This window comes from Pan troglodytes, chromosome 4 (assembly GCF_028858775.2).
Source record: "Pan troglodytes isolate AG18354 chromosome 4, NHGRI_mPanTro3-v2.0_pri, whole genome shotgun sequence".
In the NCBI taxonomy this organism is placed as follows: Eukaryota; Metazoa; Chordata; class Mammalia; order Primates; family Hominidae; genus Pan; species Pan troglodytes.
This window is the reverse complement of record NC_072402.2, coordinates 138,389,099-138,415,249: the sequence shown is the minus strand read 5'-3', so window position 1 is coordinate 138,415,249 and position 26,151 is coordinate 138,389,099. Positions and strand designations below refer to the sequence as shown.

Here is a 26,151-nt window from a genome sequence, read left to right as displayed (position 1 = left end):
CCACCCTTTGGTTCACTCATTTTTCCATCATCTGGGGAACTTTATAGTAGAACATAATTTAATCAGCATAATTGGATTTGGAAAGGCCAGTCATCAACAACACTCTAGAGTGAAGCACTGTGGCATACCGGCTCACTATATGTTGATTTTTAGCAACAAAACTACCTCTTGGCCGGGCGCAGTGGCTCATGCCTGTAATCCCAGCACTTTGGGAGGCTGAGGTGGGTGGATTATGAGGTCAGGAGTTTGAGACCAGCCTGGCCAAGATGGTGAAACCCTGTCTCTACTAAAAATACAAAAATTAGCCGGCTACTCGGGAGGCTGAAGCAGGAGAATCTCTTGAACCTGAGAGGCGGAGGTTGCAGTGAGCCGAGATCACGCCACTGCACTCTAGCCTGGGTGACAGAGCAAGACTCCGTCTAAAAACAAACAAACAAAAAAACTACCTCTTGAGGAGACGGGGAAAGAGGGAAAAACTGTGGCTGCTCATCACTGAATACAGAAGCATCATCCCAGGGAGGTTACTTCTACCTCACAGAATTCTCCAATGTACACTCAAGCATTTTCTATGGTCTATGCAAACAAAGCCCTTGATAACAATAACAAATTACCCAAACTACTACACTTAATATTTTATTTAACATGTTATCCAACCACTTCTAAAACAGCCTCCATGGCACGGCATGCAATAGAGCAGTGATTCTGGCACAGGAAATGGTCTCCAAAATCTCAGATCTCTACCTTGTCAAGTCATCTATTAAGTTCAATGTTCAAGATTATCAAGCATACAGCCCCACTCTTCTACTGTAAGCAATGGATGGGCTAGAGAGATGTCAAATCAACATGGGTACTGCCATGCCCTTAGGATAGCATCTGTCCTCAAAGCTGAAAGCAGCCATTGCCCCTCTTTGCTGTCTTCCAAAAACTCCCCAGACAGGCCAATGGCTGATTGTGGACAAATTCACCAGAATCTGGTTCCGTAGCTACAGTAGAAGGCTAAGTATCTGGTTTCTGATCTCAATGGTTCAGAATCCTGAGCCTGAGGTGACTCTCCCAGAGCCTTGCTCACAGCAACAATCTCAGTACCTCTTGACAACATTCCGTGGCACTTCAAATTTGCCTCTGCAGCTAGAGCATCTCTTTCACATACCAGCCATCTGCACCCATGCAGAATAGCTGCTCACACTAGCCCAGGAGTCCTCAGGGTCTTCTACAGTTCTGCACCCAGGAAGAATGGAGGAGGCAGAAGGTACTTGTCACCCTTCCTGGCTAGTTGTTGTGAAGTCCATCACTCAATTCCAGAGGAATTCAGTTCTAGAGGAAACCTTTTCTACAAAGAGCAGCAGATGGGAATCAGGCAAGGATCAAGACTCAGACAGTCGCTTCTGAATTTCAGCCACAAAATTTTCCCGTTTAATGGCCACCTGAAACATAAGAGAATCCTCATGTGATAAACTAGAAAGTGATACTAACTCCTTAGCCACTGTTTTTCCAGATTTGTTTTACTCTGCATCTTCTCCCATTACTTATACAACCAGAAAGGAGTAGTGTGGGTTGACCTCAAGAATGTATACCCTCAAGATGAAAGGGATTCAAACACCGGATCTATGTCTATTATGTTGATTAGTCTCAAAATACCCATTCGGATTTCATTTGTCTTTCTTCTGGCCACCCAGTCAATACTCACAGGCAGCAATGGTCATCTTGAGTGAGTGTTTGTTCATCTCTACCACTATTAACCATGAAGATAATTTCTCAGCCAGAAGATGCATATTTCTTACAGAATCTGGGAAAGGCAGAAACACTTCGTCCCTTCTATTTCTGCTGCCGCCACTCACCTCCTCTCTGCTGGCCACTGAACGGATCTTGATGACCCCTTCTTTCAGTTCTTGCTCACCAATAATGACCACCAGTGGAATGCCCGTGCTCTCACAATAGTGCAGCTGGGTTAATAGTTTGGGGTTGTTCTTGTATAGCATCTCTGCCTGAAAAGGATCAAGACAGAGTAAGGGACTTAGAAGTGAACACAGCAACAAACCTCAGGAATATGGATATCCAAGAAAGCCAGAGATAAGTGGCTAGTCCGCCCACCCTAAAAAGCCAATCTAGTAGCCAGTAGTAGCTAGCAGACTAAAAAGGTTTTGAGTTCCACCCTAGACATAAGATAGATATAGCCCTGGGTCCTAAATTCCACACATACCCAGATGGCTCAGATATCAGCTCCACCATACCTTGATTCCAGAATCCCAAAGCTCTGCAATAAGCTTTAACCGTTCTTGGAGAAAGTTCTTCTGTGGTGTGGCCACAAACACTTGAGTCTCTGTAGTCCGCACCTTCTCACCTTTGGTCTAATAAGACAGAAGAAAGTAAAACTAATAAAAACCTCCTTTCCACCAGCAATTCCAAAAATCAAGACAAAAAGAATCATCAGAAAACCACTCCAACTACACCTCCAGAAACAGGAGGGTTTTTAGGTCTCCAGCCCCACCTCACACCTATCTAGGACCTACCTTCATCCTCTGCTCCACAATGTAGAAGATTCGCTCAACCCCAATGCTGAGTCCCACACATGGCACCTTGTGGCCCTTGGGGTCAAACATGCCCACCAGCCCATCATAGCGCCCACCAGCAGCCACACTGCCCACATTCAGGGGCTCCTCCCCAGCCTGAGTTGGGGTCTGCAGCAGCACTGCTTCATAGATCACTCCTGTATAGTAGTCTAGGCCCCGAGCCAGGCTGAGGTCAAAGGAGATCTGTGGGGACAAGATTACAGTCAGTCCCAAACTAGACTCGGGACCCTGAGAGCCCTAGAGCTCAGCAGGAGGTCCATTTGCAATTCAGCTTACCTTATCAGCAATTCCAAATAAAGTCAGGTATTCAAATAGCAGCTTTAGGTCTCCCAGGCCCTCCAGGGCCTGCTTGTTCTGGGATAGTCTGGGATCCTGAAACATTTGCTCTACTAGGGATACCCCACCTGGAGAGAAATAAAGTCTCTGCTGTTCACTCACATGTGTTTCATTCAAAATTATCCCTGATGTGCTCTAGCTAGTCTTCCTCATTTTCTTTAAAAAAAAAAAAAAAAAGATCCCAGTCTCACATGACAAGACCCTCCTCCTTTGCCTCTAGCTTTGCCATCTGAAGACACAAAGTCGTTACAGTAAGTAAAAGAGAAATTAAATTCAGGACAGGCCCTGGAGCTTAGCATATCTACAGAAAAGAGTTGTTTCAGAGGTAGAATTTGAGCACATGTCACCTTCAGCCTGGTTCTATCACAGCTCTGAAAACCCTGGTTCTTACCATGACACTGGACATAGTCCCCAATTCGATCAGCCACCTCAGGAGCCAGGCCTTTCTTCACCACCATCTCATGTCTCACATCTTTCCAAGCCATCTGCATAAACACCCAAACATTAGCCCAGCCCCAAGATCTTTCTTTCTCAAACTGAAAAAGGACAACTCAACTTCCATTCAGTATATACATCACAAGTAGCTAACTGTATACTCAGCAAAGTCAGAGACAGCTTAAGAAATCCAGTCACAATCCCCACTGTATAGCATGACTCAGATCTTCCTTCAGAGTATGCCTCCTTACCTTCCACCCCAAAATAGCCCACTTCCAGCCACAATCTCCTTATTTTTCACTACTGGTATGGATTTGAGGGCAGAGCAGAAGCTAGATAGGGTCTACTGAAGTATGTCTTCTTTGTTACCTTGTCTAGTTTATCTATGGAGGAGCAGATGGCACGGAACTTGCTTTCAGGAACACCACAGACAGCAAACATCCCATCCACAATCCGCCGGTCATTTACCTGAGAACTCAATGTCAGTGACCCAAGTGCTTGTCAATGCCCTTCCACTCAAAACAATGGCAGTACCTACTTTCCTGACACACAAAAAGGATGGAAATTTCACAGGAAGAGTACAGACATATAGGAAATACAACAGCTTTACTAGGAAAGTCCTACAGTTGCAGGCTTAAGGGTTGGAGTCACCCAAGTTTGGGACTTGCATAAACAGTATTAGGCCAAATCCAGACTTCTCCCACAGTTCTCAGCCCTGGCCTCACCTTAATGAGAAAGTCTCCCAACTGCAATCCACTTAGGATTTCACACATGATCTTCAAACACTCTGCATCGGGGATCATAGGGTCAAACTGACCAGCAATGTCAAAATCCTACAGCAAAGAAAAAGATGGGAAAAAACATCCATTATCCAGCCAGTTTCAAGGCTGTGGCCCCTAGAACTATCAAACTGTGCTGCTCCCATCAGGTCACTTACACACTGGCAGAACTCCCTATAACGGCCTTGGACTATGGTTGGGCTCTCTCGCCGCCACACCTTTCCAACATGATAACGTTTCATCTTCTTCACCTTATTCATGGCCAGATAACGAGCAAAGGGAACCTCACATAAATGGGTTAAGGAAGAGGGATACTGCATCCAAAGATTAGGCCCGGTATACAGACATTAGGGAGGACTGGGCCTATATCAACTGGATCTCATCCACTAGGGTAAGAACAAGGACCTTCCCTTTTTTCCACTATCCCCAAGGCCTAGCAGTGCTTGGAATTCAATATATATTGAATAGTGTCAAATGAAGGAATCTCACCTAGCAAAACTAAAAGTTCAGCAGAAAGCAAGGCAAGTAGAGATAGAAGTGACCCAAGAACTAACTTCAGGTCTTTTTGCCCATTCAGATCAATTCCGAACCATCTCAAAATAGTCAAGCTTCAGAACTTGGATTTGCCTAACAACTTCTAAGCTACTGGTTCTGAAAGTGCAGGGAAAGGACTACATGCATCTTAATTACCCACGATGCTTGTTTAAAATGCAGACTGTAGGCCAGATGCAGTGGCTCACACCCGTAACCCCAGCACTTTAGGAGGCCAAGATGGGAGGATCACTTGAAACGATGAGTTTACGACCAGCCTGGGCAACAAAGACACCCATCTCCACAAAAAAAAATTTTTTTTTGAGACAGAGTTTTGCTCTTGTCACCCAGGCTGGAGTGCAATGGCACAATCTCGGCTCACTGCAACCTCTGCCTCCTGGGTTCAAGTGATTCTCTTGCCTCAGCCTCCCTAGTAGCTGGGATTACAGGCGCCTGCCACCACGGCCAGCTAACTTTTTAGGTCAAAAGAGATCTGTGGAGACAAGGTGACAGTCAGTCCCAAACTAGACTCAGAACCTGAGAGCCCCAGAGCTCAGCAGGAGCTGAGTAGAGATGGGGTTTCACTATATTGGCCAGGCTGGTCTTGAACTCCTGACCTCAGGTGATCCACCTGCCTCAGCCTCCCAAAGGGCTCGGATTACAGGCGTGAGCCACGTGTCTGGCCAAAAAAAAAAAAGTTTTTAATACAAATTATTGAGCCCCATTCCAGCTACAGAATTAGCTAAGAATCTCTGGGACTGCAGCCAAATGTCTGTGCTTCTGCAAGCTCCCCCAAAGGATTATGATACACACTAGAGTTAAATGACAGGGCTCCAGGCCAGGCTCCCGTAGCAGAACTGCCTTCTGGGAGAAACTAGAAGTATAGGCAATGGACCTCTAAGATCCCAAAGTCACGTTCTCCACTTTTGTCAGAGAAAGCCCTCTGGATTTGGAAAGAGACAGGTCAGGCTCCAGTACTCAAAGGATACAGTAAGGTCATAGCGGAGGGACAACAGCTCTCCACCTTGATCCTTCAGATCATACATGAGCCCAGAGTCCTCTCCATACTTCTCAGTCAGGGTTTCCTATAGGGGTGAAACAGAATGAGCCACAGTTGAAAGCATGACTCCAAAACACAGATGAGAAGCCCTTTGGGACACTGAACGCCATTGAAGAAGTGAGTGAGGTTGCACGTACTCTTTCTTCTCCCCTTACCTTCAGCTCAAATGCTGGGGTGTCCATCCCCTTTGCTCCATGACGTTTAAAGCAGCTGATAACCAAATCAAGAATTTTCTCCCTCACAACCATATGCTGAGGACTAAGATCCCTGGTACCCTGGAAACCAAAAGCAGCCATAGTGAAAACAAAAACAAAAAATAAGTCCATTTCAGACAAGGAGTTAAACTACACTTATTATGTAATCTTAGGTCTGGAGCTGAAATCTACTGAGTTCAAATGACTCTGAGCCGCACCTAGTATCTCAAGAGTAGTATATATTTTTAAAATTTACTGTAAAGGACATTAAAAGGGGTCAGAGAGACATGCAAGGCAGAGGTCAGTCCTCCAAGGCACTCTAATGGGATAGGGTAGGCAAAAAGTATTACCTTTGGGGTCTTGATAATAAAATTTGGTTTCTCTTGATGTGCTTTCAGTTGGGATGTTAACACTGCCTCTGCAACCTGGCAGAAGAATGAATGTGAGATGTGGCTTCTCTGGACACTGGCCAGACCTGTGGCATCTCTGACCCTGTTGACCACCAACCTGCAAAGACTCTTCACCCTGAGCAACAGGAAGCCAAAGCACCATTTCATCTATCCCAATCTCAGTCCCACCCCAAAGAATCCATGTTGTATTTACAATTACACGTGTAATATATACGAGGTCAGGTCTTCACCACACAAGCTTCCTCACTGTATATGGATTTTTTTTTTTTTTTTTTTTTTGAGACAGAGTCTCGGTCTGTTGCCCAGGCTGGAGTACAGTGGCACAATCTCGGCTCACTGCAATCTCTGCCTCCTGGTTCAAGCAATTCTCCTGCCTTAGCCTCCCGAGTAGCTGGGACTACAGGCGCGCCACCACCACGCCCAGCTAATTTTTGTATTTTTAGTAGAGATGGGGTTTCACCATGTTGGCCAGGCTGCTCTTGAACTCCTGACCTCGTGATCCAACCACCTCAGCCTCCCAAAGTGCTGGGATTACAGACATGAGCCACCGAGCTCAGCCGCATTTTTAATATTCTCAAATACTTTAAGAATCTGAGAATAATGAAGGCACTGAACAACCCACCACTACCAACACCAGCCATTCAGGGGTAGGGATTATGGTGATCTTCTCCAGGTCACCGTTCCTACTGAAAGAGCAAAAATAATTTTTTTTTTTTTTTTCCAGATAGAGTCTTACTCTGTCGCCCAGGCTGGAGTGCAGTGGCACGATCTCAGCTCCTGCAACCTCCGCCTCCCGGGTTCAAGCGATTCTCCTTTCTCTGCCTCCTGAGTAGCTGGGATTACAGGCACATGCCACCACGCCCGGCTAATTTTTGTATTTTTAGTAGATACGGGGTTTCGCCATATAGGTCAGGCTGGTCTCAAACTCCTGACCTCAGGTGATCCACCCCCCTTGGCCTCCCAAAGTGATGGGATTACAGGCATGAGCCACTGTGCCCGGACAAAAAAATAATAATTTTTAATAAGGTAGCACTGGTTATCAGGTTTAGAGAGAGGAAAACTGTAACTTGAAGACAAGGGAACCAGCTCAAGGACACAGAACAAGCCTGTGGAATGATAAGATATGGATTTCTTGAATGAACTAAAAAACTCAGACTGGTAAGATGCTGTGATTGAATATCAATAAAAGATCTGTGCCCTATTGTTCACGATAGCACAAAGCATCTGCTAAGAGAGCATTAGAATCTTTCCGAAGTAAGGCAAAACTTAATCAGTGACATTACCAGCACGCTGTATGCCCTTCCAAAAATAGAGGATGTGGTGGTTCCATACTATGGCGATTATCTGCCCTAAGAGAAGTCCAAGTTCAAGTCCACAATCCCTTATCTGCAATTCCAAAATCCAAAACTCTCTGACATCTGAAAATGTTTTTGAGATTCATTTTGAGGTAAATTCTAAGATGAACTCAGTCTACTTCTGATCTTTAGTCATCTCATTTACTAGGAATATTCATATATTTCGCTTAAAAATGTTACTGTTTGAGTCCAAGAGTTTCAGGAAAAAGTGTGGATATGAATTAAAATACTCCCTTACTACATATCCATGTATAAGTCATTCATTTAATCTTGCAGCCTCCGTTTCCTCAACTGCAGAATGGAAATCAAAACTCCAACCTCTCAAGATTGCTCCAAGGATTAAATGACCAGGCATCCAAATCGCTTAGTTCAGTGTCAGTACATAGTGGGCACTCGATAAAAACCGATTGTAACACTACTGGAATACAGGCCGCGAGGCTATGCTTTCAGATCTGGAGACCCTGCTGGGACAGACCAGAGATAATTCTGTCTCGCTCACCTGGCTTTGGCAACGGACCGCCCCGGTGCACGAAGCGCAGGGAGGTCGCAGGAGCTGGCTGAGCAGCGAAGCCCAGGCCCTCCTGGGAAGAAGTCCGAGCAGGGGCATCGCGCGGCAGGACGCCGGCTTTCCGGGACAGGAACAAAAGGCCTGGGAAGGAGGCGGGTCAGACACCAGGAAGGGTGGAGGGCACTGCAAAGGTGGAACCCGCGCACCAGGGAAAACTCGGGCGTTTGCGCACCTCACTAGTCACGAAGGCTGAGATGGGATCCTCCCAAGTTCCCTTAGAAGCCAGCTTCGGCACTTCCGGGAGGAGCCGGAAATAATTTTTGTGCTCGGCGGAGGCTCTCTAGGCGTGCGACCCAGCGACTCGATAGCCGGAAGTCATCCTTGCTGAGGCTGGGGCAACCACCGCAGGTCGAGACAGCAGGCGGCTCAAGTGGACAGCCGGGATGGCAGAGCGTGCGGCGCTGGAGGAGCTGGTGAAACTTCAGGGAGAGCGCGTGCGAGGCCTCAAGCAGCAGAAGGCCAGCGCCGAGCTGGTGAGATTTAGGCAGCAGGGGAGAGGGCCAAGGCAAAGCCTGGGAGGACATAAAGCCAGGGTGTTCGGGACATAGGGTAGAGATGTGAGGGAAGCGACCAGTCTTGTAGGGAGGAGAGTGGGCTGCGTGGGGAGACATCCGGGGTGGGTCCCGAGAGAAACAAAGCTAGGCCTGAGCAGAGAGATGTGATGAGGGAGGAATATTGAATGAATGGCGGGGGAGGGAGGAGAGTGACAGATGGATAGCTCAGCGCCTTCTTTCCCTCCACAGATCGAGGAGGAGGTGGCGAAACTCCTGAAACTGAAGGCACAGCTGGGTCCTGATGAAAGCAAACAGAAATTTGTGCTCAAAACCCCCAAGGTAATATCATTCCTGTAGGGAGCCACTGAGAAAGTCTCTAACTCTACTCACGGGGCGCTTATGTCTGCCTCCCTAAACCAGGTCATTGAGGAGGATCTGAAATGCTGCAGAGGAGAGGACAGTCGCTCTGGGCGCTGGGCTGGACTGGACTCTACCTGAGTCATTCTGGGATGGCAAAATGATGGCAGAAACTAGGCCAGCTGGGTGATCAGGGGAGTCAGCCTGCTGCTGCTACTCCTTCGTTCATTCAATAAATGTGTATTTAGCGCTATGTCTCTAGCACTATACAAAGCACTGAATATATACCATGGTGGACAATATAGCCTACCCTCATGGAGCTTACATTCTACTGAAGGAGAGAGACTTAGAACAAATAATCCCACACAGATTTTTTTTTGTTTTTTTTTGAAACGGAGTATCCTCTATTGCACAGGCTGGAGTGCAGTGGCACATCTTGGCTCACTGCAGCCGCTGCCTCCTGGGTTCAAGCGATTCTCCTGCTTCAGCCTCCTGAGTAGCTGGGACTACAGGTGCCCACCACCATGCCCAGCTAATTTTTGTATTTTTAGTAGAGACGGGGTTTCACCATATTGGCCAGGATGGTCTTGAACTTCTGACCTCAAGTGATCTGCCCGCCTCAGTCTCCCAAAGTGCTGGGATTACAGACGTGTGCCACCGCACCCGGCCACCACACATGGTTATGTAATTACATATTGTGAAAAATGATATAAGAAATTAAGGTTGCTCTGAGAAAAATAAGGGAGAACTGGGGAGTCTGAGAAAGGCTAACTGAGGAAGTGATATACTAACTGATCTAATGAATGAGTAGGAGATAGCCAGAGGACAAGTGTGACAAAGATAGGTCCAGGTAGAGTATGGAAACCCTAAAGTGGGAAAGAACTTTGGTAGTTTTGAGGAACTAGAGGATGATCTACATGGCTAGAACTAAGTTAAGGAGAGTAGAGTGGAATGAGGTTGGAGATTCTGAGCTCATCCTCCAGTTCAGTTCCACTTTCTGTAAGTTCTATAAACAGAACTGTTTACCCCTTCATCTAGGTGCTCTTGGCACTTCATACATATTTGTTATTACACCAACTTTAAGTAGTTATTTATGTCGTTTATTTACCCTGAGACTGAGACTAGATGCCTAAATAGGTATAGTCAGCCCTCCATATCCCAAGGTCCTACATTCACAGATTCAACCAACTGTGGATCAAAACCATTCAGGGGGAAAGAAACGATTAAGAAAAAAAATCTGGCTGAGTGTGGTGGCTTACACCTGTAATCCCAGCACTTTGGGAGGCCACAAGGGGAGGATCATTTGAGCCCAGGAGCTTGAGACCAGCCTGAGCAACATAGTGAGTCCCTATCTCTAAAAACAAACAAACAAACAAATAAAAACCTTTTGAAATCTAACAATAAAAATTTCAAATAAAAAATATAGTATAGCAACTATTTACATAGCCTTTACATTGTCTAAGGCATTATAAACACTCTAGAGACTATTTAAAGTATATAAGAGGATGTGCATATAATTTTATGTTAAGGGCTTGAGCATCCATGGATTTTTGGTATCCACATGGGGCCCAGAACAAATCTCCTGTGGATACTGAGGGATGATTCTATTTAATACATGTATTTGAAATTGAATTCCAAAGGAGAGGGGAGATGGTCTGTTTTCCTTGTGTTAAGGTTAATTCTTTGGGCTCCTAAATTCATTGAGCTGTTTCTTTCTACATATAACTAATTTTTGAAGGTTAAAGAGACAGTGTAAAATCCCAAAGTGGTGATCATCAATGATTTTTCAAACTATTAGATGAAAAGCTTACTGTGGAATTTATGATGGATCAGTCTGTCCTCACCAGTGATCAGTTTTAACATCACTAAAAGTAGGACAACTAGACATTATGTTCCTGCTGATGTGATGCAAGAAGAAGTACACAGCACCACCTGGGAAGTATTCTTGCCAAGTAAATTGAACTTGAATCTAATCAGATCTTTGGACTAACTATCAGTTTACAGGAAATACTAGAGATGGAGGAACATGTTAGATGGCACATCAAGCATATTGTTCACCAAATCTAGAATGTGAAAATTTTTTTTTAGGACAAATGGCCCAATTTCCTCAGTTCATAAATGACCTTTTTAAAATAAAAAAAAAAAAAGTTGGGGAGGGAAGGAAACTATTGTAGATTAAATAGACATATCAGCTGATTACAACGCATAGACTTCATTCTGAAGCTGATTCAAATAAATCAACCATAAAAAGATATTATTGAGGCAACTGGGGAAAACTGACCATGGCTTAGCATTAGATAATATTAAGGAGTTGCTGTTAGTTTTGTTGGTTATAATAAAGATAGAGTCTTTGGGGTTTTTTAAATGTCCGTATGAGTTAGAGATTCATACTGAAGTATTTATGGATGAAATGATATGACGTCTGGGATTTATTTAAAAATATGTAAGAAAAACATGTCAGGGCTTAAATGAAATAAGAATAGCAGATGTTAATGGTTGTTGAAGCTGGGTAATGGATAAATGGTGACCTGTAATACTATTCTCTATATTGTGTCTTTGAAAATTTCCATACTATAGTGTTAAGATTATGCTAGAGAGTTAATATCCATTTTAGTATTAACAATAGAAAACTCAGTATTGTGGGGACAAGACTCTTTCAAGGGATCTTCATGGTCAAAACTATTTCTATAATAATTCTTTTGTTTTGTTTTGTTTTGTTTGAGACAGAGTCTTGCTCTGTCGCCCAGGCTGGAGTGCAGTGGCGTGATCTCAGCTCACTGCAACCTCTGCCTCCCGGGTTCAAGCGATTGTCCTGCCTCAGCCTTCCGAGTAGCTGGGACTACAGGGGTGTGCCACCGCACCTGGCTAATTTTTTGTATTTTTAGTACAGATGGGGTTTCACCGTGTTGGCTGCGCTGGTCTTGAATTCCTGGCCTCAAGTGATCCTCCCACCTCGGCCTCCTAAAGTGCTGGGATTACAGGCGTGAGCCACTGCACCTGGCCCTTCTATAATAATTCTAAGACATTATCTGTCTTTTTTGTTGTGTTAACATTTGCACTGAAGGCACAAAAGCGCTGGTGAGTAGAACTGCTGGTGCCTTAGCATACATTAAGACAGTGACACTAAACTGTACTAATAGCCAGTGTGTTCTTCACTGCCATGCACTCACAGTAAGTAAATAAATAAATAAATAAATTAATTAATTAAAAAAATTCAGTTTTACTTAACAATGTCATTGATAAAATGGTAAAACTTTGTTTGTTTGTTTTGGGGTTTCTTTGGAGACAGAATCTTACTCTGTTGCCCAGGCTGGAGTTCAGTGTCACGATCTTGGCTCACTGCAGCCTCCACTTCCCGGGTTTAAGCAATTATTGTGCCTCAGCCTCCTGAGTATCTGGGATTACAGGCGGGTACCACCACACGCAGCTAATTTTTTGTATTTTTACAGAAATACAAAAAACATACAAGAAACCTACAACATGTTTCACCATGTTGCCCAGGCTGGTTTGGAACTCTTGAGCTCAGGCAATCTGCCCACCTTGGCCTCCCAAAGTGCTAGGCTGAGCCACCATGCCTGGCCAAAAACTTACTGATTTTATTGAATCTTGACCCTTGAGGACCCTATTTTTAAATATTTGCTATGACAAAATGGGAAGTACATATAAAGTACTTCTGCACTCCAAGGTAGGGAAAATGCTTATGCCATTGTTCAAGTTGCAAGCTGATCTAGCTACTTTTTTCATAGAACATCTTGTTTTATTTGAATTAACAACTGAAAGATAAATTATGGTTTTTCAAACTTAAATATTTGGCAGACATTTTTACAACAATAAACGAAGTGAGCCTCGTCACCTCAAGGAAAACATCTGACAGTACTTGTAGGCAGTGAAAAAATTCAAGTATTCAGGTGAAAGTTAGAATTTTAGAAAACTTAGGGCATGGTGGCTCAAGCCTATAATCCCAGCACTTTGGGAGGCCAAGGCGGGCGGATCACCTGAGGTCGGGAGTTTGAGACCAACCTGACCAACATAGAGAAACCCCATCTCTACTAAAAATTAGCTGGGCGTGGTGGCGCATGCTTGTAATGCCAGCTACTAGGGAGGCTAAGGCACAAGAATCGCTTAAACCTAGGAAGCAGAGGTTGTGGTGAGCCAAGATCGCGTCATTGCACTCCAGCCTAGGCAACAAGAGTGAAACTACATCTCAAAAAAAAAAAAAAAAAAAAGAATTTTAGAAAACTTGCATCTTCCATCATAAGCTTGACAGCTTCCCAATAATTAAAGAGTTTTCTACTGGGTGTGGTGGCTTACGCCTGTAATCCCAGCACTTTGAGAGACCAAGGTGGGCGGATCACCTGAGGTCGGGAGTTTGAGACCAGCCTAGCCAACATGGTGAAACGCTGTCTCTACTAAAAATAAAAATTTAGCCAGGTATGGTAGCGCACGTCTGTAATCCCAGCTCCTCGGGAGGCTGAGGCAGGAGAATCGTTTGAACCTGGGAGGTGGAGCTTGCAGTGAGCCGAGAACACGCCACTGTACTCCAGCCTGGGTGACAGAGTGAGACTCCATCTCAAAAACAAACACACAAACAAATAAAAACAGGCCAGGCAAGGTGGCTCACGCCTGTAATCCAAGCACTTTGGGAAGCAGAGGCAAGTGGATCATGAGGTCAGGAGAACAAGACCATCCTGGCTAACATGGTGGAACCCTGTCTCTACTAAAAATACAAAAAATTTGCTGGGCGTGGTGGCACGCGCCTGTATGTAGTCCCAGTTACTCAGGAGGCTGAGGCAGGAGAATTATTTGAACCCGGGAGGTGGAGGTTGCAGTGAGCCGAGATCACACCACTGCACTTCAGCCTGGGTGACAGAGCGAGACTCCATCCCAAAAAAAAAAAAAAAAAAAGAAAAGAAAAAAGACTTTCTTGATGAGATCTGAAGTGATGTAAATAAATAAGGCTTCCTGATATTGTATAATGAAATGTATCAACATTTGAAAGACCTGTTATGAAATCATGCACAGGCAAAGGATCCATTCATTCAAAGTACAAAATACAGTAGTGGATTTTTTTTTTGTAGGAAAATATACGTAACATAAAATTTACCATTTTAATGATTTTTTTTTTTTTTTTTGAGACAGAGTCTCACTCTGTCACCAGGCTGGAGTACAGTGGCATGACCTTGGCTCACTGCAGCCTCCACCTCCTGGGTTCAAGCAATTCTCTTGCCTCAGCCTCCCAGGTAGCTGGGACTACAGGTGTGTGCCACCACGCCCAGCTAATTTTTGTATTTTTTAGTAGAGATGGGGTTTCACCATGTTGGCCAGGATAGTCTCGATCTCTTGACCCCGTGATCCACCTGCCTTGGCCTCCCAAAGTGCTGGGATTACAGGTGTGAGCCACCACGCCCAGCCCATTTTAATGATTTTTAAGTGTACAGTTCAGTAACATGAAGTACATTCATACTCATAACCATCACCATTATCCACCTCCAGAATTTTTTCATCATCCCCAATTGAAACTCTGTACCCATTAAACAATAACTCCCCACTTCACCCTCCCTCCAGCCCCTGGTAACTGCTATCCTACTTTCTACTTTCTGTCTCTATGAATTTGACTATTCTAGGTACTAGATAAGTGAGAGACTAATTGTTCTTTTTATTTTTTTTTTAAGTTCATTGATCTAGCTTTCAAATTCCACATTGCAACCAATCTTTAAGAAACAACCACTTGTTGGATTCTGATGTAGTACCAAAGAAAAATATCCACAGTTAGCTGAAAAGTTTGTTAAAATACTCTTCCTTTTACAACTACATATCTGTGTAAGGTTAGATTTTCTTTATATACTTCAACCAGCACGACATATCACGACAGATTGAATGCAAAAATCACATATGAGAATCCTGCTGTCTTCTATTCAGTCAGACATTAAAGATTTGCAAAGATGTAAATCAGTGCCACTCTTCTCACTAAATTGTTTTGGAAAACAGTTACCTTTTTCTAAAATATTATTTGCATTAACATATAATAGATATATTATTTGTGTTAACATATATTATTTGTTAAATGAATAAATATTTTAAAATTTTTGCCGTTCTAATTCTAATACAGTAAATATTGATAGGTATAATCCACTTTGGGGTCTTGAATACATAGTAAGAGTGTAAAGAGGTCCTGAAACCAAAGACTTTGGAGTAGGGTATAAAAGCCCAGATTGGAAGCTCTGACCTGGAAGGAGAACACAGTTCTAGTCCTGACTGCCACAAACATGCTGAATGGCCTTAAGAAATGACTTAACTTCTCAACATCCTGTACTTCATCTGTAAAATTTATCTGCCTAGCCTATGTAATAGAGTTGTTACCAGAAACAAATTAGAGAACAAACAGTTGTAACCAAGATTTAAAAGAAAAGTTATATTGGGAGAGAAACGTTGCTTATAAAATTTGGAATTCAATTAGTTGAGCCAGTTTGAGTTGGTTATATTGCCTATAATGTAGGTATTTTTTTGTTGTTATTATTTTTGTTTGTTTGGTTTTTTTTTGTTTGTTTGTTTGTTTGTTTTTGACAGAGTCTTGCTCTGTCTCCCAGGCTGGAGCGCAGTGGCGCTATCTCAGCTCACTGCAAGCTCCGCCTGCCGGGTTCACGCCATTCTCCTGCCTCAGCCTCCCAAGTAGCTGGGACTACAGGCACCTGCCACCACGCCCGGCTAATTTTTTTGTATTTTTAGTAGAGACGGGGTTTCACAGTGTTCGCCAGGATGGTCTTGATCTCCTGACTTCGTGATCCGCCCGCCTCGGCCTCCCCAAGTGCTGGGATTACAGGTGTGAGCCACCGCGCCCGGCTGGTTGGTTTGTTTTGTTTTGTTTTTGAGACAGAGTCTCGCTCTGTCTCTCAGTCTGGAGTGCAGTGGCGCAATCTTGGCTCACTGCAACCTCCGCCTCCCAGGTTCAAGTGATTCTTCCTGCCTTGAGCCTCCTGAGTAGCTGGGATTACAGGCACCTGCCACCACCATTTGTTTGTTTTATTGAGACAGTCTCACTCTGTTGCCCAGGCTGGAGTGCAGTGGCACAATCTCGGCTCACTGCAACCTCCACCTCCCAGGTTCAAGGATCCTCGTGCATCAGCCTCCCAAGTAGCTGGGACTATAAGGGGCATGCCGTCGCACCCGGCTAATTTCTGTATTTTTAGTAGAGACGAGGTTTCACCATGTTGGCCAGGCTGGTCTCGAACCCCTGACCTCAGGCAATCCATCTGCCTCGGCCTCCCGAAGTGCTGGGATTACAGGCGTGAGCCACTGTGCCTGGCCTCAGGTAGGTGTTTGTTATTAGGCCAGGAAATGTTCTGTTATCCGAGAGAGAGTGTTTAGAAAAATGGCTTAAAGAAAAGAGTTCTAAGAATTTTAGAAAATAGACCCAAACTTAAAAGGGAATGGAGTTTGGAAGGCAGATAGCAAATGGGTGTGGGAATTAATAGGGAATTATTTGTACTTGTTTTAAAACTCAGTGGCCTGTAGGAAAATCTGTTTAGAGCAGGATTTGCTTTTTCATTATTGAGGTCATCCTTTTATATTTCCAAAACATATTGTTCTTGGTTTTCAAACCTCGTTTCTGGTTCTCTGGCTGATTTCAACTCCAAGGGCACAAGAGACTATAGTCCCCGGCAGATGGCAGTTCGCGAGAAGGTGTTTGACATAATCATCCGTTGCTTCAAGCGCCACGGTGCAGAAGTCATTGATACACCTGTATTTGAACTAAAGGTGAGGAATGGGCAAGAAGAAACTACATGGTAGATGAGTGGGCATTTGAATAACAAAGAAGATGACAACAAGAGAGTGAGGGTCCAAAGGGCCCACTCCTGTTGTGGACACAGACCAGTCTTTGCTCCAATAAGAAGCGGGACAAGAATGGCTTGGAGGGAGAGGCCCTGTCTTTTATTATCTTGGTTGTGGCCAGCAGATTCCAAAAGAGAGCCATTCTTTGGAGTGGTAATTGTTCTGGGTCCTCTCTACATTGTATTGCGTGGCATCTGTACTTGGAATATTTTCTAGATTCATGCAAACCATACGTACATAAATATGCAACCACTCTCCTGTTGATGGACTCTGAAGTTGTTAGTAGTTCTTTGCTATTAAAAACTAGATTGCAACTGGGCACATCTGTAGTTCCTGCTTGTCAGGAGGCTGAAGCAGAAAGATCACTGGATCCGAGGAGTTCAAGGCTGTAGTGTGCTATGATGGTGCCTGTGAATAGCCACCATACTCCAGTCTGGGCAATGTAGCAAGCCCCTGTCTCTAAAACAAACCAGCCAACCCAGATTGCATTACTACCTGCTTCAAACCCAGTGATTCCCACTGCACTTATAGTACAACCCAAACTCTTTACTCAGGTTTACAGAGCCCTAGGTGATCTGGCCACTGCCTCTCCTACCTCATCTCATGCTATTTTTCCTCTTGCCCACTATGCTACTCTGGTCTTCTTCCTACTCTTGGAACATAGTCAGTGTGTTTGTACCTCCACACCTTTGTTCTTGCTCTTCCCCTTTCCTGAACTCCCTTTCCTTAGCTCTTTGCATGATTTATTTCAGATTATACTAGAGACTGCAGATTTTAATTCCTTTTTTCAAAAAAAAAAAAATACAAATAGAGACAGAGGTCTTGCTATGTTGCCCAGGCTGCTTGCGAACCCCTGGCTTCAAGTGGTCCTCCTTCCTCAGCCTCCCAAAGTGCTGACATTACAGGCATGAGCCACCACGTCCAGCCAGCCAGATTTTAATTTCAGAGCTCAGCTAAAATGCCACTCCTCAAGTAATCTTCTCCAACTACCTTCTTTAAAGTAGCTGTTCTCTCTCTTATCACAATGAGCTAGTTTATTGCCTTTAGGCTATAAAACTGTCTGAAATTATCTGTTGTTTCCTTCGTCAATGTCTCTTTTTATTGATATTTAATTGTACATATTTATGAGTCTGTTTTTACCTACTGTATTAGTTTGCTAGGGCTACCATAACAAAGTACCATAGACTGGGTAGCCTAAACAACAGAAATTTATTTTCTCACAGTTCCAGAGGCTGGAAGTTGACATAACATGTTGGCAGGCCTAGTTCTTTCTGAAGGCCATAAGGAAGGATCTGTTCCAGGCCTCTCTCCATGGCTTGTAGATGGCCATCATCTCCCTTTGTTTTTTTTTTTTAATTGAGACAGAGTCTCGCTCTGTTGCCTGGGCTGGAGTGCAGTGGCACCATCTCATCTCACTGCAACTCCACCTCCCAGGTTCAAGCGATTCTCCTGCCTCAGTCTCCTAAGTAGCTGGGATTACACACGTGTGCCACCACACCTGGCTAATTTTTCTATTTTTAGTAGAGACGAGGTTTCACCATGTTGACCAGGTTGGTGGTCTTGAATTCCTGGCCTCCAGTGATTCGCCCACCCCAGCCTCCCAAAGTGCTGGAATTACAGGCATGAGCCACCGCGCCCAGCCTCCCTTTGTCTTTACATCGTCTTCCCTCTGTCCCTATCTAAATTTTCTCTTCTTACAACAACATATTGGATTAGAGCCCAACTTGGAGACCTCATGTTAGCTTAATCATCTCTTTAAAGACCCTATCACCAAATGTAGACATGTTTAGAGGTTACTGGGAGTTAGGACTTAAACAAATGAATTGGGGAGGGTGGGGCCAGGGGGACACAGTTCAGCCCGTAACACTAGTGTGTGACTGTTTCTGATACTGCATACTGGGAAGTTTCAGGCTTTTTAATCTTTGCCAACCTGGTAAGTGAAATATGCTATTACCGATGATAGACATCACAGGGCAAGGACTGCTGTAATGCCCTTAAGACATTCCCCAGTTTTTACTTTTGACATTATTCGAATCTCAGGCATCAAAAAACATTTATGTTTGTTGGTCTAATAACCTATTCCTAGTAGTTTATCATCAAGAAAAATACTTTTTTTTTTAAAAAAAGAGCTATATACCTAAATATTAGATATTGAAATGTTATGGGGAATTTTTTTTTTTTTTGAGACAGAGTTTCACTCTTGTCACCCAGGCTGGAGTGCAATGGTGCGATCTCTGCTCACTGCACCCTCTGCCTCCCGGGTTCAAGCGATTCTCCTGCCTAAGCCTCTGAATAGCTGGGATTAGATGCCTACCAGCTCCCCCAGCTAATTTTTGTATTTTTAGTAGAGACAGGGTTTCACCATGTTGGCCAGGCTGGTCACGAACTCCTGACCTCAGGTGATCCATCCGCCTTGGCCTCCCAAAGTGCTGGGATTACAGGCGTGAGCCGCTATGCCTGGCCTAAAAAAATTTTTTTTTAAATTAGAATAACCTAAACACCTAACAGTATAACATGAGGGAGGAAGTAAGTACAGAGCTTCTTCTCACTGGAATTTATGCATCTTTTAAAAACACTTCAGGCCGGGCGCTGTGGCTCATGCTTGTAATCCCAGTACTTTGGGAGGCTGAAGCGGGCAGATCACGAGGTCAAGAGATCGAGACCATCCTGGCCAACATGGTGAAACCCTGTCTCTACTAAAAATACAAAACTTAGCCGGGCATGGTGGCACCCGCCTGTAGTCTCAGCCACTCTGGAGGCTGAGGCAGGAGAATCTCTTGAACCCCGGAGTCAGAGGTTGCAGTGAGCCGAGATCACGCCACTGCACTCCAGCCTGGTGACAGAGCGAGACTCCATTTCAAAAAAAAAAAAAAAAACTTCATGCTGAGAAGTCTGAAGAAAAAAAAGATTTTTAAGAGGAAAATGTGTAAGAAAAATACTTCAGCTCTGTTACAAAATCAAAATAGAAAAAACACAAAATTGGTGTTTCCTTTTAATGATAACTACATCAGACACCTAAGAATTGGGATAAAGAGCAGAGGGAAATGTAGACAAGTTGGAATCAGTCATGTTTGTTTTCAAAACTTCCTTTTAAATTGTTATGTTTATTATTATGACCACATTTATTTATGTTTTCTCCAGGAAACACTGATGGGAAAGTATGGGGAAGACTCCAAGCTTATCTATGACCTGAAGGACCAGGGCGGGGAGCTCCTGTCCCTTCGCTATGACCTCACTGTATCTTTCTAAACTTGGGCTCTTGAGACTTTGGATGGATTGGCACTCACTTGGCTCAGGTTTAAGAATGGTAGAGTAGGTAGGATCAAATACGAGGCCTTTGGCGATTAGGGGAATTATTTCTCTAAACCAGGAGTGGAAATTTGGCTAAACAGAGCATACACATCCTTAGAAATCTTCTGAATCCTGAGTGAGACCTCAGCTTGATGTCAGGGCCCAGTTCCAACTCTACAGTCATCCCCTGGCTCCAGAATACCTCTCCCCTGCCCTGTCCAGTGAACAAAATTCTTCTTAATGGACTAGCAACACATTTCCCTTGTCTCCAAGCTACACAGAGAATCATCTGCTTAGAAATCCCATATGGGGGCCTTTTTCTGGTCGCCTTTTTCTGGTCTGTGGCCAACCTGCCCAGCCCCTTGCCATGCTCAAAAAAGTCCAGTCAACACTACAAAAGGGAAAGGTGCCTTAATCTTTTTTGAGCCTTCAGCTACCTCATGTGGTAGCACAGCTGATGCTTTCTGATGTTTGTAAGTGCTATTAATCTTATGGGTGGCAGTTTTACCCACATAGGGAGGGGTTAGACCCCAGCTTCTGTTGGTGATGATAATCAACTTGCAGACAGTGATAGGAGGGGCTTTCTCCTTAACTCTTTGTCATCAGGTTCCTTTTGCTCGGTATTTGGCAATGAATAAACTGACCAACATTAAACGCTACCACATAGCAAAGGTATATCGGCGGGATAACCCAGCCATGACCCGTGGCCGATACCGGGAATTCTACCAGTGTGTGAGTGTTGGGAAACCGTGGGGCAGGATGAGTTACTTGGGGCTCTCTCAAGCCAGCAGAATCTATTGAGTACTCACGGTGTCCTGAGCAAATTGGATGACCCAGATAATGCTCTTAGGGTTTCTATGGTGGTTTTTTTGTTTGTTTTTTGTTTTTTTGAGACGGAGTCTCGCTCTGTTGCCCAAGCTGGAGTGCAGTGGTGCAGTCTTGGCTCACTGCAACCTCTGCCTCCTGGGTTCAAACGATTCTTCTGCCTCAGCCACCTGAGTAGCTGGGATTACAGGCGCCTGCCACTATGCCCGGCTAATTTTTTGTATTTTTAGTAGAGACAGGGTTTTACCATGTTGGCCAGGCTGGTCTCGAACTCCTGGTCTCATGATCCGCCTGCCTCGGCCTCCCAAAGTGCTGGGATTACAGGCGTGAGCCACCGCACCCAGCCTCTTCTATGGTGGTTTCATGCAGATTTCACAAAATCCTTGTGGTGGGGGAGGAGAATAAAGTCTCTCCATTTTACATATGAGTAAACTTGATACCCAGCAGATGAAGAGATCATAGGGATAAGAAAGGCAAAGTCAGGACTAGAACTCTTGGTCCAGTGCTCTTTATTTTAAACCACAGTGATAGGATCACAGCAGAGAATAAGGAAATTAGCTTTGATACATCAAATCATCCAGACTGATGCCAGGGCTTCTGGATGAATAGGGAAAATGGCTAAGCACTAAAGCCATATAATCACCCCATCCAGTAGGAGGAGTTAAGAAGATGATGAAGTAGAAAATGAAGGAATAGCCCAGTAGATGGAAAGGAAACCAAAACTGGTGAGAAGCCCAAAGATGCCGGGGTTTACCTCTGGGCTGATGATCAGAAAATGAAAGAGAAATTCTATGCTTGAGTGCAACCAGGCCTTCCTAGAGGACAGAGCTCCCAGAGTCCCCCCTTCAGAAAGGTGAATCCCTGAAGACCGCTGGCTAACCCTCTCCCTGCAGGATTTTGACATTGCTGGGAACTTTGATCCCATGATCCCTGATGCAGAGTGCCTGAAGATCATGTGCGAGATCCTGAGTTCACTTCAGATAGGCGACTTCCTGGTCAAGGTCAGAGCTGACAAGGCTGGGAGGGCAAAGTTGGGCCTGGCCTCTCACAAGAGAAGATCCTTGTGCAGAGGGACCAGTAGCCTAAGTGGCCATGACTATTGCAGGTCATGTAAGAAAAGAGATTCCCCCCTCACTATGCATTGGTTCCTTGCAGGTAAACGATCGACGCATTCTAGATGGGATGTTTGCTATCTGTGGTGTTTCTGACAGCAAGTTCCGTACCATCTGCTCCTCAGTAGACAAGCTGGACAAGGTAACAACCCAAGTACTTGACTTCTTTTCCCAGATCCCACCCTGCCTTGGGAAATGGAAAACAAGATTGAGAGAGAGAGAGGTGCATGCCTCTATACCCACCAGAGGAAGGTTAGCCCCAGGATGTAGGCTCATGGGCAGCTACTGCTCCAAAACGGTTCCCCGAGGACAGTACACACTTGCTCTGTGGTGCGGAAGCTGCCCAGGGGTCCCTGACTGGTGTCTGTCTGCCTAGGTGTCCTGGGAAGAGGTGAAGAATGAGATGGTGGGAGAGAAGGGCCTTGCACCCGAGGTGGCTGACCGCATTGGGGACTATGTCCAGCAACATGGTGAGGAACAGAACCAAGCCTCCCCAGCAGCCGTCCCACTGCCCTCAGTCCTAAAGCTGAAACTGGTCTGTGTTATGTATGTAGGGGAGTGAGTGTGTCTATGCATATGTACACACACATGCATGGGCGACTAGAGTCCAGGCAAGAAGGTCAACCCTCCTTACCTTTTTTGTTTCCTTGTCAGCCTCACTCACAAGTCTGTCTCCCCAGGTGGGGTATCCCTGGTGGAACAGCTGCTCCAGGATCCTAAACTATCCCAAAACAAGCAGGCCTTGGAGGGCCTGGGAGACCTGAAGTTGCTCTTTGAGTACCTGACCCTATTTGGCATTGATGACAAAGTGAGTCAAGTTGGGGACGGGATCCCTTCTGAGCTCTGGGGCTTCAGGTCCCTGATCTTAATCTGGCACTGACCATTTTCTTATCTCCACAGATCTCCTTTGACCTGAGCCTTGCTCGAGGGCTGGATTACTACACTGGGGTGATCTATGAGGCAGTGCTGCTACAGACCCCAGCCCAGGCAGGGGAAGAGCCCCTGGGTGTGGGCAGTGTGGCTGCTGGAGGACGCTATGATGGGCTAGTGGGCATGTTCGACCCCAAAGGGCGCAAGGTGCCATGTGTGGGGCTCAGCATTGGGGTGGAGCGGATTTTCTCCATCGTGGAACAGAGACTAGAGGTAGGTCCTAGGAGGTGGGTAGAAGATAGTCTGAGCAGGTGGTGGCACCTAAGCTATCTGATCTCCAAGGGAGCAAGTGGTGCTGCTTTGGGCAGGGAGCATCTCACAGAAATGGAGAAAAGATTATTGCTCTTTTTCACAGATTTCTACCCCATTATATGTAAGTTTTATGGATCTTTAATCCATAATCTTTCTGCACTCAATCCTCTGCTCTGGGTCTCTACTTCCTTCAGGGCTGTCACAAACCTGGGCTGGTGTATCCAAGACTTAGATCTTCCTCATGATACAGAATACTTAACATTTTACTGCCTTGTGCCAGGCACTGTGCTTGGTGCTTTTCATGCATTATCAAAATATAATTGTTACTACAGCCCTGTGAGAGTAGCTAGTTTTATTAATTGCATTTTCCAGATGAGAACACTGAAGCATTATAGATCAAATAATTTGCTTAAGGCCATGAAACTTGTAAGTGGTAGAGTCAGAATTTGAATCCAGGCAGTCTGACTCCAAAGTCTTGCCACTAACCACACTGCAATACTGTCTCTAAATGGGAAGCATGTGTCTGAGGCCCTGGGATCCCTCAGATGGCTACCGTGACTCTCTAGCACCTAGAGTAACACCAAGGAAGCCTCTTGTAGCCTCAAGCCCTCCTTTGTTGCTGCTGGTCTTAAGTGGCTGGTTGCATTTCATCTTCTGGGAAATGCTCTGGCAACCTCCCCACGGTCCTATGCCTTTTCTCTAGGGTGGAAACCACCCATTTCCCAGTTGAGATCATTTTTCCAGTAGGCATCTTACATTCTAAGAACTATGAAAATAGTTTTCCTGAAAAAGACAAGGGAAGCAGCAGCAGCATTCTCCTTTCCCCACACCCATATACACGCCTGTGCCCTGTAACTGAAGTGTGAGAGGCACAGTGTCATAAATGGGTAGATAGTAAGTGGGGACTAAAACTGTCAAGGGTGATCTAATTGGGGTGGGCTCATAGTAGTACTTCTGTGTGAATGCTTTGGTGGACCCTTAAGGTACTACATGGACCAGCCTGGGCAACATGATGAGACCCTGTCTCTACAGATTTAAAAAAAAAAAAATTTTTTTTTTTTTTTTTTAATTAGCTGAGTATGTTGGTGTGTGCCTGTAGTCAGGAGGCTGAGGTGGGAGGATCACTTGAGCTTGGGAGGTCGAAGCTGCAGTGATCACACCACGGCACTTCAGCCTGGATGACAGAGACCCTGTCTCAAAAAAAAAAAAAAAGGTACTACATGGAGATAAGCTTGAAGTTACTGTAAAAAAGCTACCTTTACTCTTGCCCTAAGTTATTTATTCTGATACGTCCTATGTACAAGTCAGTCAGTTCAGTCCTCATATCTACTAAAAGCTACCTTTATGCCCAAGGTGCTAGATGAGAAGACAGGGCCCCTGCCCTGGTAGAGCTGAGTTGGGCCTGGTCTCAAAATCCCGACTAGAGCCTGCTTTGTTTGCTCCTTGAAGGTGTTAGCCCAGCTCTCTTTTATCTGCCCCTTCCCCAGGCTTTGGAGGAGAAGATACGGACCACGGAGACACAGGTGCTTGTGGCATCTGCACAGAAGAAGCTGCTAGAGGAAAGACTAAAGCTTGTCTCAGAACTGTGGGATGCTGGGATCAAGGTACGGGAGGCAAGCCCCAGGGTGGCAGCAAACTTAGGTGTGCTGGACACAAACTGAATAAAAGCTCACCCATAATGGATCCTGCCATTACTTCTCAAAAGTAGAGCTAAGAACAGGGTGCCAGCTTGGACACCCTCTGTCCCTGAGGACAGCAGAAGCCAGCCTTCATCTTCTGCTCTTGTCCCCTGCAGGCTGAGCTGCTGTACAAGAAGAACCCAAAGCTACTGAACCAGTTGCAGTACTGTGAGGAGGCAGGCATCCCACTGGTGGCTATCATCGGCGAGCAGGAACTCAAGGATGGGGTCATCAAGCTCCGTTCAGTGACTAGCAGGGAAGAGGTGAGGGAGGTGGGCAGGAAGGCTAAGGGACAGAGAATGTATGCCATTTTGGCAGGCCCATGCCCATTCAAGACCTGAGAAAAAGCCTGGCATTGATATTAGTACAACTCATAAAAGCCTTGAGGGCTTAACCTGTTATTGTGGTCTTAGTAGGGTGAGATCTCCATCCCTGCATATACCTTATGGTTTGTTGGCTCCCCCAAGAGGCACACTCTAGCCTGAGGTGTTTAATTAGGTTCCTGCTCCCAGCTGAGACAAGCCTGATGCCTAGAGGGCTAGAGGAAACTAGGCACTCGGGGAGCAGTGGAATGGAAGATGCTTATACCACCTTCTTCTCCCATCCTGGCCAGGTGGATGTCCGAAGAGAAGACCTTGTGGAGGAAATCAAAAGGAGAACAGGCCAGCCCCTCTGCATCTGCTGAACTGAACAAACTATCAGAGGAAAGGAAGTGGGACTGGCACTATTTGAGGTTAAGACAAACTGCATATGTACTTCAACTGCTTTGCACTTTTCCGTTTCAGCGGAAGACCTGAAGAGTGGTCAGAACAGAGCCTTTAATTTTTATTATGGTTATTTTATTATTACTGGCAAAAACGGCCAGGTACAACACCTTTTTCATACAAGGCCCAGGAGGCTTAGTCCAGTCTGTGCTCCTGGGCTACAAGGACCCAGCCTGAGATGGTCCCATCTGCAGGGCCCCGCACCAGTTGGAGCAGATGCCTCCCCACCACCAATTGCCAAAGGTCCAATAAAATGCCTCAACCACGGAGTCTGCGTGTGTCAGTGATGCCTAGCCCCGCCTTCCCCAGCAGACCAATGTAGGGATGGAAAAGGGAGAAAAACAGTAAACTTGTGACCCTGAGGTTCTTGTCTCCAGCG

General features: G+C 45.2%; 2 protein-coding genes across 8 annotated transcripts; one reads left to right on the top strand and one right to left on the bottom strand.

The window, feature by feature from the left end:
* Window positions 1-620: 620 nt before the first annotated feature.
* HARS2 (histidyl-tRNA synthetase 2, mitochondrial) lies at window positions 621-8,496 on the bottom strand. 5 transcript variants are annotated; one of them, XM_009449815.4, is made up of 15 exons: window positions 8,411-8,488; window positions 8,170-8,319; window positions 6,413-6,430; window positions 6,256-6,330; window positions 5,867-5,986; window positions 5,641-5,736; window positions 4,279-4,404; window positions 4,067-4,174; window positions 3,711-3,809; window positions 3,298-3,391; window positions 2,847-2,974; window positions 2,511-2,753; window positions 2,232-2,348; window positions 1,839-1,985; window positions 621-1,424 (listed from the first exon to the last, which is right to left on the bottom strand). In XM_009449815.4, the coding sequence occupies exons 2-15, from the start codon at window positions 8,275-8,277 to the stop codon at window positions 1,365-1,367; spliced, it is 1,539 nt and encodes a 512-aa protein (XP_009448090.1). In that variant the 5' UTR covers window positions 8,278-8,319; window positions 8,411-8,488; the 3' UTR covers window positions 621-1,364. The 5 variants fall into 5 exon arrangements, with proteins under 5 accessions (XP_009448090.1, XP_009448091.1, XP_063667613.1 ...); XM_009449816.4 differs by lacking the exon at window positions 6,413-6,430 and having other exon boundaries at window positions 8,411-8,496; XM_063811543.1 differs by lacking the exons at window positions 3,711-3,809; window positions 6,413-6,430 and having other exon boundaries at window positions 8,411-8,489.
* HARS1 (histidyl-tRNA synthetase 1) lies at window positions 8,234-26,042 on the top strand. Of its 3 annotated transcripts, NM_001246379.1 has the most exon segments (13): window positions 8,234-8,711; window positions 8,982-9,071; window positions 16,725-16,844; window positions 20,061-20,156; window positions 20,817-20,942; window positions 21,929-22,036; window positions 22,191-22,289; window positions 22,524-22,617; window positions 22,828-22,955; window positions 23,048-23,290; window positions 24,817-24,933; window positions 25,125-25,271; window positions 25,622-26,042. In NM_001246379.1, coding segments are annotated over 13 exon segments (1,530 nt in total). In that variant the 5' UTR covers window positions 8,234-8,621; the 3' UTR covers window positions 25,694-26,042.
* The last annotated feature ends 109 nt before the right edge of the window (window positions 26,043-26,151 follow it).